The sequence below is a fragment of the Nicotiana tabacum genome, chromosome 6 (genome assembly GCF_000715075.1).
Source record: "Nicotiana tabacum cultivar K326 chromosome 6, ASM71507v2, whole genome shotgun sequence".
NCBI classification, from domain to species: Eukaryota; Viridiplantae; Streptophyta; class Magnoliopsida; order Solanales; family Solanaceae; genus Nicotiana; species Nicotiana tabacum.
This window is the reverse complement of record NC_134085.1, coordinates 74971669-74986619: the sequence shown is the minus strand read 5'-3', so window position 1 is coordinate 74986619 and position 14951 is coordinate 74971669. Positions and strand designations below refer to the sequence as shown.

The 14951-nt window shown below is 38.5% G+C and overlaps 1 protein-coding gene across 1 annotated transcript; it reads right to left on the bottom strand.

Annotated features, from left to right (window-relative positions):
- Window positions 1–1931: 1931 nt before the first annotated feature.
- LOC107818122 (auxin transporter-like protein 2) lies at window positions 1932–8593 on the bottom strand. Its single transcript, XM_016644062.2, has 9 exons — window positions 8235–8593; window positions 7768–7953; window positions 7506–7691; window positions 7299–7411; window positions 6390–6573; window positions 6185–6282; window positions 4085–4292; window positions 3752–4009; window positions 1932–2292 (listed from the first exon to the last, which is right to left on the bottom strand). The coding sequence occupies exons 2-9, from the start codon at window positions 7936–7938 to the stop codon at window positions 2095–2097; spliced, it is 1416 nt and encodes a 471-aa protein (XP_016499548.1). The 5' UTR covers window positions 7939–7953; window positions 8235–8593; the 3' UTR covers window positions 1932–2094.
- Between the last annotated feature and the right edge of the window lie 6358 nt (window positions 8594–14951).

The following is a 14951-nucleotide window of genomic DNA, read 5'->3' as shown; positions in this document are numbered from 1 at the left end:
CTTTTGGCCACCGTACCTTATCTCCCATGCTTCTTAAAACAGCTACGAGCTCGGAGGTAGAGACATTAAAATTATATCCACCGAATCGTGCCTTTAAACTTCTATCATCATCTCGTGATTCTTGTCTGTTCCGATCATTCCTGAACTTTGAAGAAGAGCCAGAGTCCCCGTTCCTCGATTTTTGATCATATTGCTGGCTATATTGTTTCGACCGTGGGTCTTTTCCTGCAGGTCCCATATATGGATCGTACCTGTTTTTACCTGATCTTTTTTCGGTTTCTGATCTTCGGGGACCGCCCCTTTCTTCATGATGAAACTTAGGTACGGTATCTTCTTCAATTCACAGCTTCATACTATACCTGTTGTAAACATCATTCCACGTGGTTGCAGGAAATTCTCGAAGGCTTTCTTTGAGTCGTCTCGTGGCTTCAGAACTTTTGTCATTTAAATTACTTGCAAAGGCTATTGCAGCCCAATTGTCAGGCACATAAGGTAGAGTCATTCTTTCACGCTGGAATCTATCAACAAAGTTTCTAAGCAGCTCCGAATCCCCTGTTTGATTTTGAAAATATCTTCCATTCTTTTCTCAACCTTTTGTGCTCCCGAATGTGCTTTAATAAAAGAATCTGCAAGCTCAGCAAAAGAATTAATAGAATTTTCAGATAAAAGAGAATACCAGGTTAATGCACCCTTGGTGAGTGTTTCTCCAAATTTCTTGACCAGTACTGATTCAATTTCTTGTTTGGTCAAGTCGTTGCCTTTCATGCCTGTTGTAAATGCAGTCACGTGGTCATGTGGGTCTGTAGTACCATCATATTTTGAGATGTCAGGCATTTTGAACTTTTTCGGAATTGGAAGGGGAGCAGCACTTGGCTTCCATGGTTGTTGTGAGTATTTGTCCATGTCTACTCCTTTTATTACAGGCGGAACTCCAGGGATTTGTTCAATACGCTCATTTTGTTCCTTAATCTGTTTCTGCAAGGTTAGTACTAAATTTTGCAAATATGAATTATTTGAATTACCTGGTCCCCCTTCCTGTGGTTCACTGGGGGTTGCTCCGTTTCCAGAATTATCAAGACCAGAACGGGGATTCTCCAATGTATTATTATTAGGAGTTGGTGTGGGTGGTGCAGCAGGCAATCGACTAACAAGTGCCTGAAGAGCTTTGCCGACCTGTGCATCAATTAGCTTTTGTAAAGCTTCAGTTGTAACTCCTTCAAAGTGTTCAGATTGTTCTTGTTGATCAGCACGGGATTCAGTAACAGGAGTGCCTTCACGAGATTGACGTGGTGAATCTGGAGGGGAGGGAACCATGTCATCTTGATTTTGATGAAATTGATTTTCATGGTTTCCCAATGTGTTATTACTGTTATTGTCGGTGTTGTTGTTTGACATGGTGACGACAATCGACAAGATATAGCTTAAAAGAAAAGATTATCAGATTCCCGGTAACGGAACCAATTTGTTTAACCAAAAATTTGGGTCTTTGGTCAAAGCTAAAAAGAAATTCGGGTTAATGATAATCAGGAGACGAAAATAAAATACTTTTGAGAATGATGGTAAAATAACAAATAATTTTGTATTTCAATGAGTTCCCAATAGTATACTTCTTCCTTTTATAGGTCATTCTAGGTAAAGGAATGAAGCCTCAGTTTTAATGATATAATTATGAGTAATAAATGATATTAAATAAGCCGTTATACAATCATTCCTATTAAATACCAGTTTTCTAATGTATCAGGTATTTAATAATGAATTTGGACTCCTTTCTGTCATCAGATCTTTGTCTTTAATGTCTTCTAATCCGTTGGCGGTAAATGACTTGAATTGGTACGAGACTCGTATCTGTACTTCGTCTCGTGCCTATTTAAATTCCTTTTCCCGTGGCTGTCTTCATCCGTGCCTCTTAGTCAATTGTTGCGCTTTGACCATTTAACCAAACCACGTGTCATGCCACGTCATCTTTAATATAAACTCAGTTTTTTCCCAATACAACGACAAACACTGAAAGTTACCAAAAGCATGACAGATATAACTAATTCCCTCACTATGATTGCTTCTACAACTTGGGAAAAAAAACTAACGAAATTGAATCTACTTTCGGTCAGGGGGGTGGCACTGATAACACTTAGCAAACAAGCCAAAAGTATCAACTTGCTTGATGAAATTGGTCATGCTTGCCCATCCTCCGAATCCAAATCCAACAACAAAAACCCATACCACCACAAACACATTCACTGCATATACCGCTGTCCAGCTTGGAAGGAAGAAGGGAGGTTTTTCAGCTGCATTCTGCATCCACAACATAAACACAACCCACTTCAAGTCAATGTCAGAAGCAGAGACAGACTTGAAGGCAGGTGGCTCTGTGACTTCAACGGAGTCCATTTCTTTTTACTCCATCTATGTATGCATATACAAAAAGCTTTTATTATGTAAGTTCATACTTGCTCTAAACTCAGTAGTTTTAGGGGAAAAAAAAAGTAGACTCTTGAACTTGTGGCGTAAAATGAAGCACGTATATTTTGTATTGATATAAATCATTATATAAAGGTAAATTATTTTCAAATAAAAAAGAAGTCATTCTTTTTGACACGGGAAATAGATTCATATAAATTAAAAGAGAGTAATATTCAGATTATCATCCAAAACACCATCAGTAGTCAGGAGGTTGAGTGGGTTACGAACAATCCCAAGACGAACGCAACATACAACTCTTGAATGACAAGGACATCCCACCAATTTTGTCAAAAAAAAAACTTAATTGTTACCAACTATCGCAATCACTAGGTACATCAAATTGCAGTACTTAAGCGTAATGGGGTGGTCCACTTGTAGAACTAGAAGTATTTGGAGCCATAGGCACATTGTTAAAATTTTGTTGTTTTAATGCAGCAACTTTTTTAACAGAATAAGTTGCTTAGTTTTAGCATGAATTTCAATTTTAAATTTCTGTTAGATTGTTTACGTTAGTTGATAGTATATTTTAGATTTATCGAATTTTAAATTATGTGGATTTTTTGTTCCTAATTGGCTATTTAAAGTCTTCTTATACTTAATAAAACTATTGATAGACTTTTTCAATCAATACTTTAAATCTTTTTGCTGCCCCATTTTTTAAAAAACTAACACACAACCTAGATATTGCTATTCAGTAAATCTTATAAGTATAATGCAACAATTGTTCATAAGAACAAAAAAGAATTTCAAAGTGATTAATGCAGTTTTATTTCCACTTCCAATTATTGCACTACAAAAATAAACGAAGACAGCCTCTTTGAAGTATCTGGCCATCAAAGGCAAAAGGCTAATCAGTGAGTGTGACAACCAAATGTAATGATCAGCAGGGGAGGGCCCAACTCCCTAGCTGACATGAGATGCTCCGAGTCAGCATTCAGTCATTTTCTCACAATTCTTCTCCCAGTAAAAATTCAAATTAAGCAGTTCACTGAGTAAAATTAATCCACAATTTGAAGTTTATAGGTTCGAGATTGTAATTCATTTAAATTATTAGGTTCTAAATCAACAATTTGCACCAAATACCCGTTGGACCAAAGTTAGTGGGTGGGTTCGGTTCGGTTCGAACCCGTAATTCAAATGCTAAAATACATCATGAAAGCCTCCGTGGAAATGCAAAAAATAATGTTATCGGAGTGTGATAGCCAGCAAGTTATGTTATAGTTTTTTATGCCTGCAAGTCATAAGGTAGAAATGAGATGAATAGGTGGAAGATAAAGGACTAAATACATACCTGTCGAGCAGAAGCCTTCCTGTAAGTGAGCATATGAGCAGCAGCAGGAATGATGTACACGGTGAAGCTAACTAATAATGCCCCCACAGCCGAGTTAATAGGCCCAAAGAATGGAAATATGATGGCCAAAAACCATATTGGTATCACGACTGGTAACCTAGCCAATGCCCTCCAACATATGCTCTTCGTGTCGTGCATCCCCACAACTTTTTCCCAAACAAAGTACAGAGGAGTGCAAGCAAATCCAAATGTAATAAACTGCAAGATTATCACATCAGGTTCACAATGTTGGAACAGGAAAAGTAACATAATACTAAACTTATGAACAGAGACCTGGTGGATTAGCATTAGAATGACAGCTGTGTCGCGAAAACCGTTTCGAGGGAGGAGGGAGAAGGCATTGGCATGGTCAAGAAGCTGGTCACCGAAGGCCCAATAGACAGCTGCTGCTGATGGGAGTGTTAATGTGAAGACATAAAGTGTAGCATACAGATATATGTACTTGAATTTTTGAGGTTTCCACATTGCATGCATGATTTCCCTATAGAAAAATCAAGACTATTTGATTAGTATCACTCTTTTCTTCCATGCCTTCTCCTTTTTTTTTAGCATAACAACTGTAGTACCTAACATGCTTAGCAGAATATCCCAACAGTTCTAGTATTAATTAATCATCCAAATATATAATCTAAAACTAGCAGAACTTCATATACTTATGTTATAAATAGGGGTGTCAATGGTTCGGTTCGGCCGGTTATTTTATAAAATTTGTACCATACTAATTTCTTGGTTATTCTATTATGTATAACCAAAATTAGACTTTTCGAAACCGTCCCAATCATGTCGGTATCGGTACGGTTCGGTTAATTTTCGGTATTTTTTTTAATATCATGTAAAATTCACCAGTAGAAGTAGAATTGCAATAACATATGTTCTTTTATAGGACTTAGCAAAACTCTCTAGACATTTTAACTGTTTAAAGGGTGATGAATTAAAAAAAAAGATGGCTAGAGTATAGATCCATCAACTATTCTACAACAGCGTAAAAGAAATCAAACAAAGGCAAAGAAAATATTAATCACACGAGTTGAAAGATATACCAAGTTGGGACTCAAGAATAAAGTCTATAGAAGATTAAATATTCAAAAAAATAAATCTAAATTATATGAAAGGAAACATATTTAATACATTGTAGTTTGCTACTCATAATCGCTAGAATACTTTGTGTCTTGCTAATAAAGATACTTGAAATAACTTAGTTTAAGTAGAAGTAACATAATATGTTTTAGGAATTAGTATTTTTAGTTTAATTACTTGTTGGCTTGTAATAGTTTTCATAATTCCAAGGCTCAAAGAAAACTTAATGCATTATTATTTTTAAACTTATTAAATAAATATATTTTCTACATGTAAAATTTATTCGGTACGGTTCGGTATTTTTTCGGTTTATTTTTATAAAATAAAAAACCTACCCTAATTATCGGTGCGGTTATATATTTATATAAAAACCTACGGTTTCTTAAAAAGAAACCTAAAAATTGGTTCGGTGCGGTACGGTTCGGTCGGTTTAGTCGGTTTTCGAATATCCATTGACATCCCTAGTTATAAAACACGGATTTACTCTGCAGGCAAAAAAAATGGCATCCGCGGTGAGTAATCTTTGACTCATAAATTTTGTCAACAGCTGAATGAATTATACATCCGTCTCCAGATAAAAGGAAAAACTTTGAAGTGCAGAAACCAAAGGCTCTCGTTAAAGAAAGAAACTACTTCTCCGTCCAATCTCGGGGCCAAGGTTCAATTTTTTCTTTACACTTTCCAACTCAGTGCTATTTGGGGGCATCATATATCAAATTTTAATTGGATTTCAGCTGAATGAAACAATACTAAGCGACAAAATGCATGAGATGCAAGCAACTTTTAGGAGTCTAATTCTTTAAAAACACTGCCCATTTAGCATTCAGTGACATCTTTGACCTAAAACAGCTTGCTGCTATGTAACTCACAGAGCAGGATAATTTTGGGGCAATCATCGTAAAGCCTTTTGTACCAAAAGGAAAATATAACATCAACCTTATGTTCAGAATGCATATTATTGAACTCGTTTTTAAGTTCTACGCTTTCACATTGTTAAAATACAATCGAGTTGTTTAAGCCAAAAATCAATAAATTAGTGTTGCCCAACTTCTTGCTTTTGGCTTGTTTTAAGTAATTTTTAACTTATTTTAAGTACTTGTTGACTTTGCCGAACACCGAAGAAGTTATAAAATAAATAAACTTAAAAGCTGATTTGACATGGCACTTAGTAAAAATGACAACTTAACTGTTTGACACTTAAATTCTATGAAATCACAAAACCTTGACGCCAATAAAGTTTAAATGGGCCTGAGTGTTGTGGATGAGTTGAATTTAGAGAATGAAGACATTTCTTACACGGTGACGGCATGTCCGCCGAAAGTGTAGAGTATGTTAGTGGCACCCGTAAAATAAAGCACCATTTTAGTTGGGCCACTGTGAATAACTCCTTCAACCTGCAGTATTATCAAGTGGTCAAAAGTAATTATTGATTGTTGGCCATCACAGTAATAATGTGAATTTTGACCATAACAAAGAAATTAAAAAGGCACTTTAGTTGTACCTGCCCATGAACAAACGCTGCAATAGTCAAATACCAAGCTGTATAAGTAGTCATCCCCAGTCCAAGAAATGACCATATTCTATAGTTGTGAAATGATGGAATAAACACAGTAGTCGCACAGCATGCCCCAAATATGTATGTCCATGTCCTCTTGTCCAAATGGTCGTTTATATAATAAATGTTACTATTAACCAAACAACAATATTTATTAATACATCATAATAACAACAAATTCAAAAAATAATACTTAGTACTTAGATCTTGTTCATATTATTTATCTTTAAAATTTTTCTATGCAACAATTAAAAATAAATTTCAATAGAAGTAGCTTTAATCATAAGAATTTTTGTCCTACTATCACTCATCTCCATTAAACGCACAAATGAATTCTTATATTTTAAAATAAATTTAATTTATCAAAACGATTAATATTTGAGACGAAAGTAAAAATAGTAATGAGAATTTCTATTTTTTGGGTCCATTGAAGAGGATGGGATAGAGAGTGGGAAAATAATATTGTGGAGTCACTCTCAAAATAATAGTCGAATATATATATAGACACACACATACATTTGTGTATGTTATAATTCATTCATTTCAATTTAGAGGAGGTAGTTTGACTCGGCACGAAGTTAAAAAAAAAAAAACTTTTGAAACTTGTGGTCTTAAAAGTTTAAGGGGTAAAGCTTTGTGGACCATGACATCTGTGTGGTTATTAAAGTTGAAGAGTTTAGAAATGTATCATTTATTTTGGAACAAACTAAAAAGAAAAATACCCATCTAATTTAAAACGGAGAGAGTATACAAAAAGTATACAAATTTTATACGTTTTTGAGTCTAGAATTTGAATAGTTTTGATCACGGGGTAAAAGCGATTTTTGACTTTTTCATTTAAGAATAAGCATATACCTTGCACAAGCAATGAGCTGTATGACCGAACCAAATAGAAGGAAAGTACAGTTGAAGGCCAAACCAATAGCTTTCCACTTGGGTCCCAATAAGCCATCCAACACTTCAAACCACTGTTAAAAAAAGATATTGATGAGATTATTTCTTGACAGAAAAGAGAGCATTCTTTTACAACAGTAATTTATAGTTGGATCTTGGAATATAGACCTGAATGACATGGTTCTTGAAGCTAACACTTTCTTTCTCTTTTCTACTTCTGTACTCAACATATAGGACACTTATGAGGTAAGCTGTCCAGCTTCCCATTATACCATAAAATATCTGCAGTAGAATTCCTGAAAGCATTCCCATTTGAGAAAATGAGTAAGGTAAAGTCAACAGAACCTGTGCTACCTGCAACCCCACAAACCAAAAGAAAACTCAGGATTAACGGTACTTGAAATTCAAATGTAATAAACATGTTCGTTACCTGATTTGATGCACAGCTAAACCAGGCATCATAAACTGAACCACCATGCCAAAGAAAGCTTTTGAAGCTCAAATTTGAATTAATAGCCATTTCTTCTTGTCTATCATCTGCCTCTGTTTCATTTTGGACAGCTGAGACTATGGCCTCTTCTGCTTGTTTCTCAGGCACCATTTTCTTGATGATGATCTGGGATTCAAAATAATCTCATTAATTACAAAAATAATCTTCCTAAATTGCAAACCATAAGTGGGGGAAAAAAAAAAGACAACCAAGATTGTAACAGCTTCAAGGCACTCTGTTACTTGGGTTTTGTTAGGGAGGTGCTTGTGTTAGTTATATATACAACACACACCATAAATACTATGTAACTGAAGATATACTGCATTTGCCAAATGGACATGCATCCAAAAATTAATGAGCCTTTTATGGCTTTATAAGCAAGAATTGGCATGTAGTAATATACTAACCTTTTTATTCCCAGCAAGAAAATGCCACACTCCAATTATATCAACTGCCGCTTGCAGTAAAAGACAGTTATAAATTATGCCAAAGAGTTGTTTCCCGAGGAATTCGCCAAAATACTAAATTGCCATTTCATTTCACTTAAAGCAATTATACCAACTAACCAAAAGAAGCTTCACTAATAATAAATGTTATTAGGCGTATAAACCTAGTAGTGAAAAGACCAAGACAATAAGAGGAGAAGAGACTCAAGCTTTGAAAACTACAATTGCCCACAGAGAATGCTTGCTTCTTTCGTACACTAAAAACAGTGACTAAAAGAGATCAGAGAGAAATGAAAGGACCGGACCACTGTCGGAGCAGTGAGAGAATTACGCTGCTTGCTTTTTGCAGTAAAAGAGTGAATGCTTTTTTCTGCTACACAGTGTTTTCTATCAAGGAGACCATAAATTAGTCTCAGAAAAGGATAGGACGAGGATATCTCATATCCCCCCTTAGTTTCCCTCTTTCCTTGTTATGTCATTACTCTCACAGTGCTACTATGTTATAATAGGAGTAGCATCGAAAATTTTATTTTGTCTCTCATACAATTGACACTAGTCGTATGAGACATCCTTTTTGTCTCACAGTTTTGTGGACCCACATTTTTTGTGAACCCAAAAATGTAAGACTAGGATCCACAAATTTATGAGAAAAAAAGGAGTCTCAAACAACTAGCACACAATAAAACTTCTCGAGTAGCATCTATGCTACTCAGATTTTCTCAGTACCTTTTAGAGACGCATGGCTCATGGCTGGCCCCATTAGCAAAATAAGTTTAGAATAAAATTCCGTCTCAAATGATGGTGCAAAGGGCAAAAGTAGTCCCTCCATTATGTAAAATGGTCTAATTTTGTCCTCCGCAATAAAAGCTGGAATTATCCTTGTATTTGCCATTACAATTTTGGTTCATCCAATAAGTGTTAGATCTTTGATTAAACTAATTAAATTTATATAATGAACGGTTAAACCTAATTAATGATAATGACTACAGATCTATGATCGGTTAATATGAGTGACGTAGTATGGCGTTGAAATGTTTCAAGATCATCAATGAAGAGAGAATACCAAGAATAAATAGCAATAAACGGCATGAAAGTAAATAGGAAGAATAATTAACCCAATATTGAATGAGGTAGATAATTCCTCCTCCTGACAATGATGGATGAAAGACATATGCTAAAATATAGGGATCCTTCTCGGATCTGATAGAAAAAGTGTGGAATAATAGGCAATCGAATGTCTTTATAAATGTAATATTTGTATTCTATCTAGAGAGAAAGTCTGCTTTTCATATAATGTACTTATCAAAGAATATTACATGCCTGTCACCTTATCTGTCTTTCTATTTATATGGGACATATCCCCAATCAACCATAAAAGTACAAGTACAAAGAATATTCAATGGAATATTCTTCTAAAGATCCTACTACAAAACTAGTAGTTGCTGCTACTCTTGATGCTTGACCTCGACAGCTACCGGCTACTCGGCTATGAGCCCCCCTATTTAGGTCTCGACCTCGGCCATATTACTTTTCGTAACACCACTTCATGTTTAAATCTCTTAAAGGCAAATTTCGACCCATACAGTTAGTCCCTCCTTTTATTGAGGCCGACTCTGGACGACCTCGATGAGCGGACTCTGTTAGTCGCAGTCGATATATTTAGGCGGGCAGTTCGAACATCGTCTTTCTGGACGGGGTGGCTACGTGGCGCTTTGTGAGCCATAACACATGGTTACATCAATTCAGAGTGACGTAATGACATCATGCGTTATTATAATGCGTTTTCCCGATGCGTTGCGTCGTTCCCGTGCCTATGCTGTTTCAATATTTGTGTTGGGCATTGACGGTTTGTTTTCTCGGTAGTGATTCCCATTGTTATAAATAGAGAGGTGAAACCCTTAGCCTCACTCTTTTCTCTCCCTAACATTAAGAATTTGTGTCTTCTTCTTCCTTCTTCATTTTGGGTTTCTGCTTCTGTTACTCTCTCATGTCTCTGTTTTGGCTGATTTCGGTGACTTCTGCTACTTACGATTCTTTTGTGCTTATATCGTCTTTATATATACACTAACAAAGATGGTTAATACATATTGTGGTTCTTGGGGAGTATCTTATTCCACACCTTTAGCAGTGCGTGTGCCCCCATGACGATAGGGCAGCCATTGTCGCAGAGGATGACAGCTTTCCTACGGTAGAGGAAATAATCCCTCGTAGGGAGAAAACTAGGTTCGATTTCTCGAAGTTACCTGAGGATGACCCTGAAGTCTCGGAGTCACCAATGAGAGAGGCGGCTCTTATCGAGTTTAGGGCTAGATTCAAAATTTCCGCCCATATAAACCTAATCCCTGCGGGGCATGGTGTGGTGCAAAACACCACCTTGGGTATTGCGCCTTCTATGCCTACCCCTTCTATGTGGGTTATTATTTCCCTATTCTTCCCTTGGCCGAAGATTTCTGCCGCTATTATTGAGTATGCCCGGCCCAACTTTCCCTATATATCTACAAGCTTATTCGCATGATCTCGAAGTTCACGGAGTTGGCTGGGGTCGAGGTAACCCTCCGTCACTTGATGCATCTCTTCTCCCTAGGCGGCAAATGTTTAGTGGTAAAAATGGATGACAAGTCTAACCGTCAGTCCTGGCTTAATTACTTCTACGTCAAGACTAAGGACGTAGTGATTAATGCAAGCGAGTTCCCTAAGCTTTGGAATTACGCCCGTAAGAATCCTTCCCCTTTCCTTTTATTGTACTTTGTGTTAGTTGACTTTGGTTGTGTTGACTACCTTTTCTTCATACAGCTGAGGTCGAGCATCCTCCTCTGGTCGAAGATATTCACGATTGGGTTAGCCGGATCCTTCCTCATAGGGTGGGGATTCGCGAGTGGTCGACCTTCCGTGCTAAGTTCGGGCCCAAGCTTCCCGGTGAGTGTGCTTATTTTGGGTCTTCGTTGTTGCCTTTCTGATTGGTCAATTTTCATTGTTGCGGGAATTGACCTCGACCTTCTTCTCTTTCTTTTGTTGTTAGCATGGGGAGCTTCGAGGAAGTCCAAAGCTCCTACTCCTATGTTTTGCCAAGCGATCGCTATAACGGGATCTGCCCTAGTTGCGACCCTAACATGGACTGCCCGGTCATCTTCCTCCATTTGGCCTCCGACCTTAGCTAAACCAACTCGAACGGCAACGACTTCAACATCGGAAACCTCAGATTTTCCTGTGCTGCATTTGGTAGATGAGTCATCACAGAGCGAGGATGACTTAGTTCCTCGTAAGAAATGATCGGTGGATGTTGGTGAGTGGAACCATCCGAGCAGTGGATTCTTCGAGGGATGATCATGAGCCGACCATTGATATACATGAGAGTGATGTTGGTTCGACATCTGAAGTCCCGCTGTCAGCGGGAACCATAGAAGGTATGATTTTGCCCGAGACAACCGTACCGAGAGATGAGCCATCGACTTCGAGGCTAGCCGATGTTCCTACCACGTCTACCCATGAGAGAGGTGAAGGGGTTACTGAGGGCGGTTATGAGACGGGGTCCGACCTTGATCCTAACAAGGTTCGAATGCTGAGCGAGGGGTTTACTCGCGTTGAAGTCAGGTTGGATGGTTCATCAAGGACCATCGTGGTTCCTATGGAGCGGGACCTACTAGTGAACATAGAAGATGTGGTCCCCTCATTAGGTCCATTTTGCTCCGATGTGCAGGGCAGGACCCTTGAGACATTGAATGATACCTCCTTATCACCGGGTATATCTAGTCTTGCCCTTAGGGTAAGTTTTCCGTCCTCTTTAATTTTCGTGCCTTGCTCTCTACTCTGATTTTGACTGATTTCCTTCTTTTCCTTTCTTTTTCGACCATCATTTTGGAGATCGAGAGAGCCCGCCGAGCGGAGAGGCATAAAAATATTTTTGAGAAGATAGAGAAGAAGTACCATGAGTACCACACTAAGCACCGCGAGATCTGTAGGTAGTTTAGCGAGAGCGACAACTTCCAAGCCATCAGGGACAAGCTTAAGCAGAAGTATGATGAGTTAATCAGGGTCATCGGAAAGTGCAACGTCCTTGAAGGGGCGTTGAGAGATAAGGAAGAGGATCTTGATGTGAGCCAGGGAGTTGAAGCCCAATGTACGGACCTTCAGGCCTAGGTGATATCTCTGCGGGCTGAGCTTGAGCAATGTTTGGTCAGGGCTGATGCCCTAAGTGGTGAGGTCGCCGAGAAGGCGTCATATTTGGAGAAGGCCGAGTTGGCTCGATTGGTGGCTTCAACAAAGGTGGAGGATTTGGAGGTCGCGATTTGTGTTCTCCAATCTGAGTGGGCAAACGATTTGGAGACGGCCAAACCCAGAGAGGAGCAACTCGAAGAGCAGATAGGGGGGGGGTTAGAAAAAGAGGTTTCGAGCCATGGTGACCAAATCGTCGTTCTCGAAACCGAGAAGGCACAATTGTTGGCTCAGCCGTCCTCCTCTTACACTTCTGCTTATCCTGATGTGCCGCGGGATTTATATGAGAAGTGGATCCATGTCGAGGCTTAGTTGGATATATTCAGAGACTTGATGATGGCAGGAAAAGTTCTTGAAATCAATTTTGAGGATGCTTCTGCGAAGGCGCGTGCAACTCGGATCGCTTGCGGCTATGATCCTGCTACACCGGGGGGCCGACAATGGCAATGAGGACTTGGATGGGATTGAGCAAGATGCCTAGTATGAGGATGAGTATCCCGACGGTGATGGCGGAGATGGCGTTGTTGGGTTAGGTGGCGAGTGATTTTTCTTCTGTTTGTAATTTTTTGTGTACGCTTTTGTGGGCGTCTGTACTAGCCCTTGTAAATGTTTGAAGTATGAAATGTTATTTTTGTAGTTCATACCTGATCTATCTACTATTCGGGCTTGTATGCTTCTTTGATTTATTCTGCCGTTTGATCGCCTTAATCATAAGAATTTTTGTTTTGGCCATGGCCAGGGCCGGTAGGTATTAATTCGAACAAGGTCGAATATCAGTTAATTCAAATGAGGTCGAATATGTTAATTCGAGTGAGGTCAAATGTGAGTTAATTTGAGCGAGGTCGAATGTCGCTTTAGTTAATTCAAACAAGGTCAAATTTATTAAATCGAGCGGGGTTGAATGTAATTTATTTCGAGCGAGGTCAAATGTAAGTTAATTCGAGCGAGGTCGAATGTTATTTAATTCGAATAAGGTCAAATGTAATTTAGTTCAAACGAGGTCGAATGTAATTTAATCCGAACAAGGCGAATATGTTTTCAAGCGAGGTCAAATGTTATTTAATTTGAACGAGGTCGAATATATGTTAATTTGAACGAGGTCGAATATGTTAGTTAATTCGAGCAAGGTCAAATGTTATTTAATTCGAACGAGGTCGAATGTATGTTAATTTGAGCGAGGTCGAATGTTATTTAATTCAAACAAGGTCAACTGTAAGTTAATTCGAGCGAGATCAAATGTTATTTAATTCGAATGAGGTCGAATGTTAGTTAATTCGAACGAGGTCGAATGTTATTTAATTCAAATGAGGTCGAATGTTATGTAATTTGAACGAGGTCGAATTAAGTTAATTTGAGCGAGGTCAAATGTAACTTTTGCTTGATTAATGCTGCATTGCTTTGGCGAAAACATGGGTGAACTTCATGCGCTTGTGCTTTGCTTATATATATTGGAGAAATTTACATGTTTTCTGGGTTGGTATTCCAGTCCCAGTCTTAGTGTCGGCTGGCGTTCCAGTCCCAGTCTATCTAGTCCCTTCATTGGTCGACCTGGAGAAGTATTGAGAGGTTGGGCAATGAACTAATCGACCTGTGTCCTCATCTGTTCGTACTTTAGCCTAAAACTTCCTTTTGTCACCTAATTAAAAACCTTCCCGAGAAAACCTAATTGGGAAAAAACTCAGGTGAGGGAAAACAAGTACGACTCGGAGAACATTTTTCCTTAGAAGTTAAAGTACTTGAGGTGAGTGACGTTCCAGTTGTTTGATAGTAGTTTTCCTTCCATTGTTTCTAATCAAAATGACCATTTGTTTGATGCTGCTGTGATTTTTTATGGGCCGTCCCAATTCGTTCCCAATTTTCCCTCCCGCAGGTCTTTGCTTGCTTATATTTTGGCCTTGAGCACATAGTCCCTGACTTTGAGTGGTCTGACCTTGGCTTTTTTGTTATAGGTTCTTCCTGTTGTTTTTGGGAAATCATCCTTATGTAGGCCATATCCCTCCGTTCTTTGGCTTCGTTGAGGTCCTGCCTTCTACTTTCGTCATTCCTCGACCTTCTCTCATGAGAGTATCTCAAACTTGGTTCTCCGACCTCGACTGGTATTACTGCATTAGTCCCATAGACCAATGAGTAGGGTGTATCCCTTGTGATCGTTTTTGGCGTTGTGCGGTATGCCCATAACACTTCTGGTAGTAGCTCGGGCCATAGTCCCTTTGCGTTCACGAGCTTTTTCTTTATGATGTTCAGTATAGATTTATTGGAGGACTCCATTTTCCCATTGCCCACGGGATGGTATAGGGTGGAGAGTATTCCTTTGATATTCCACTTCTCGAAGAACTCGGCGACCTTTTTTTCGGTGAATTGGGGTTCGTTATCACAACTGATCTCTTTGGGTAGGCCAAAGCGGCACATAATATTTTTCCATATGAAGGTGATCACTTTTTTTCGCATATCTGGATGAATGCTCCT

Bases quoted from the DNA above. Each gene is read 5' to 3' on its own strand.
- LOC107818122 (XM_016644062.2), bottom strand. From the start codon at position 7,938: ATGGTGCCTGAGAAACAAGCAGAAGAGGCCATAGTCTCAGCTGTCCAA. The intron at 7,412-7,505 runs GTCTATATTCCA...TTTTTTTAACAG, and splicing joins TCAAGAACCATGTCATTCAG to TGGTTTGAAGTGTTGGATGG. The intron at 4,293-6,184 runs GTAAGAAATGTC...ATTTTTCTATAG, and splicing joins GGCGGACATGCCGTCACCGT to GGAAATCATGCATGCAATGT.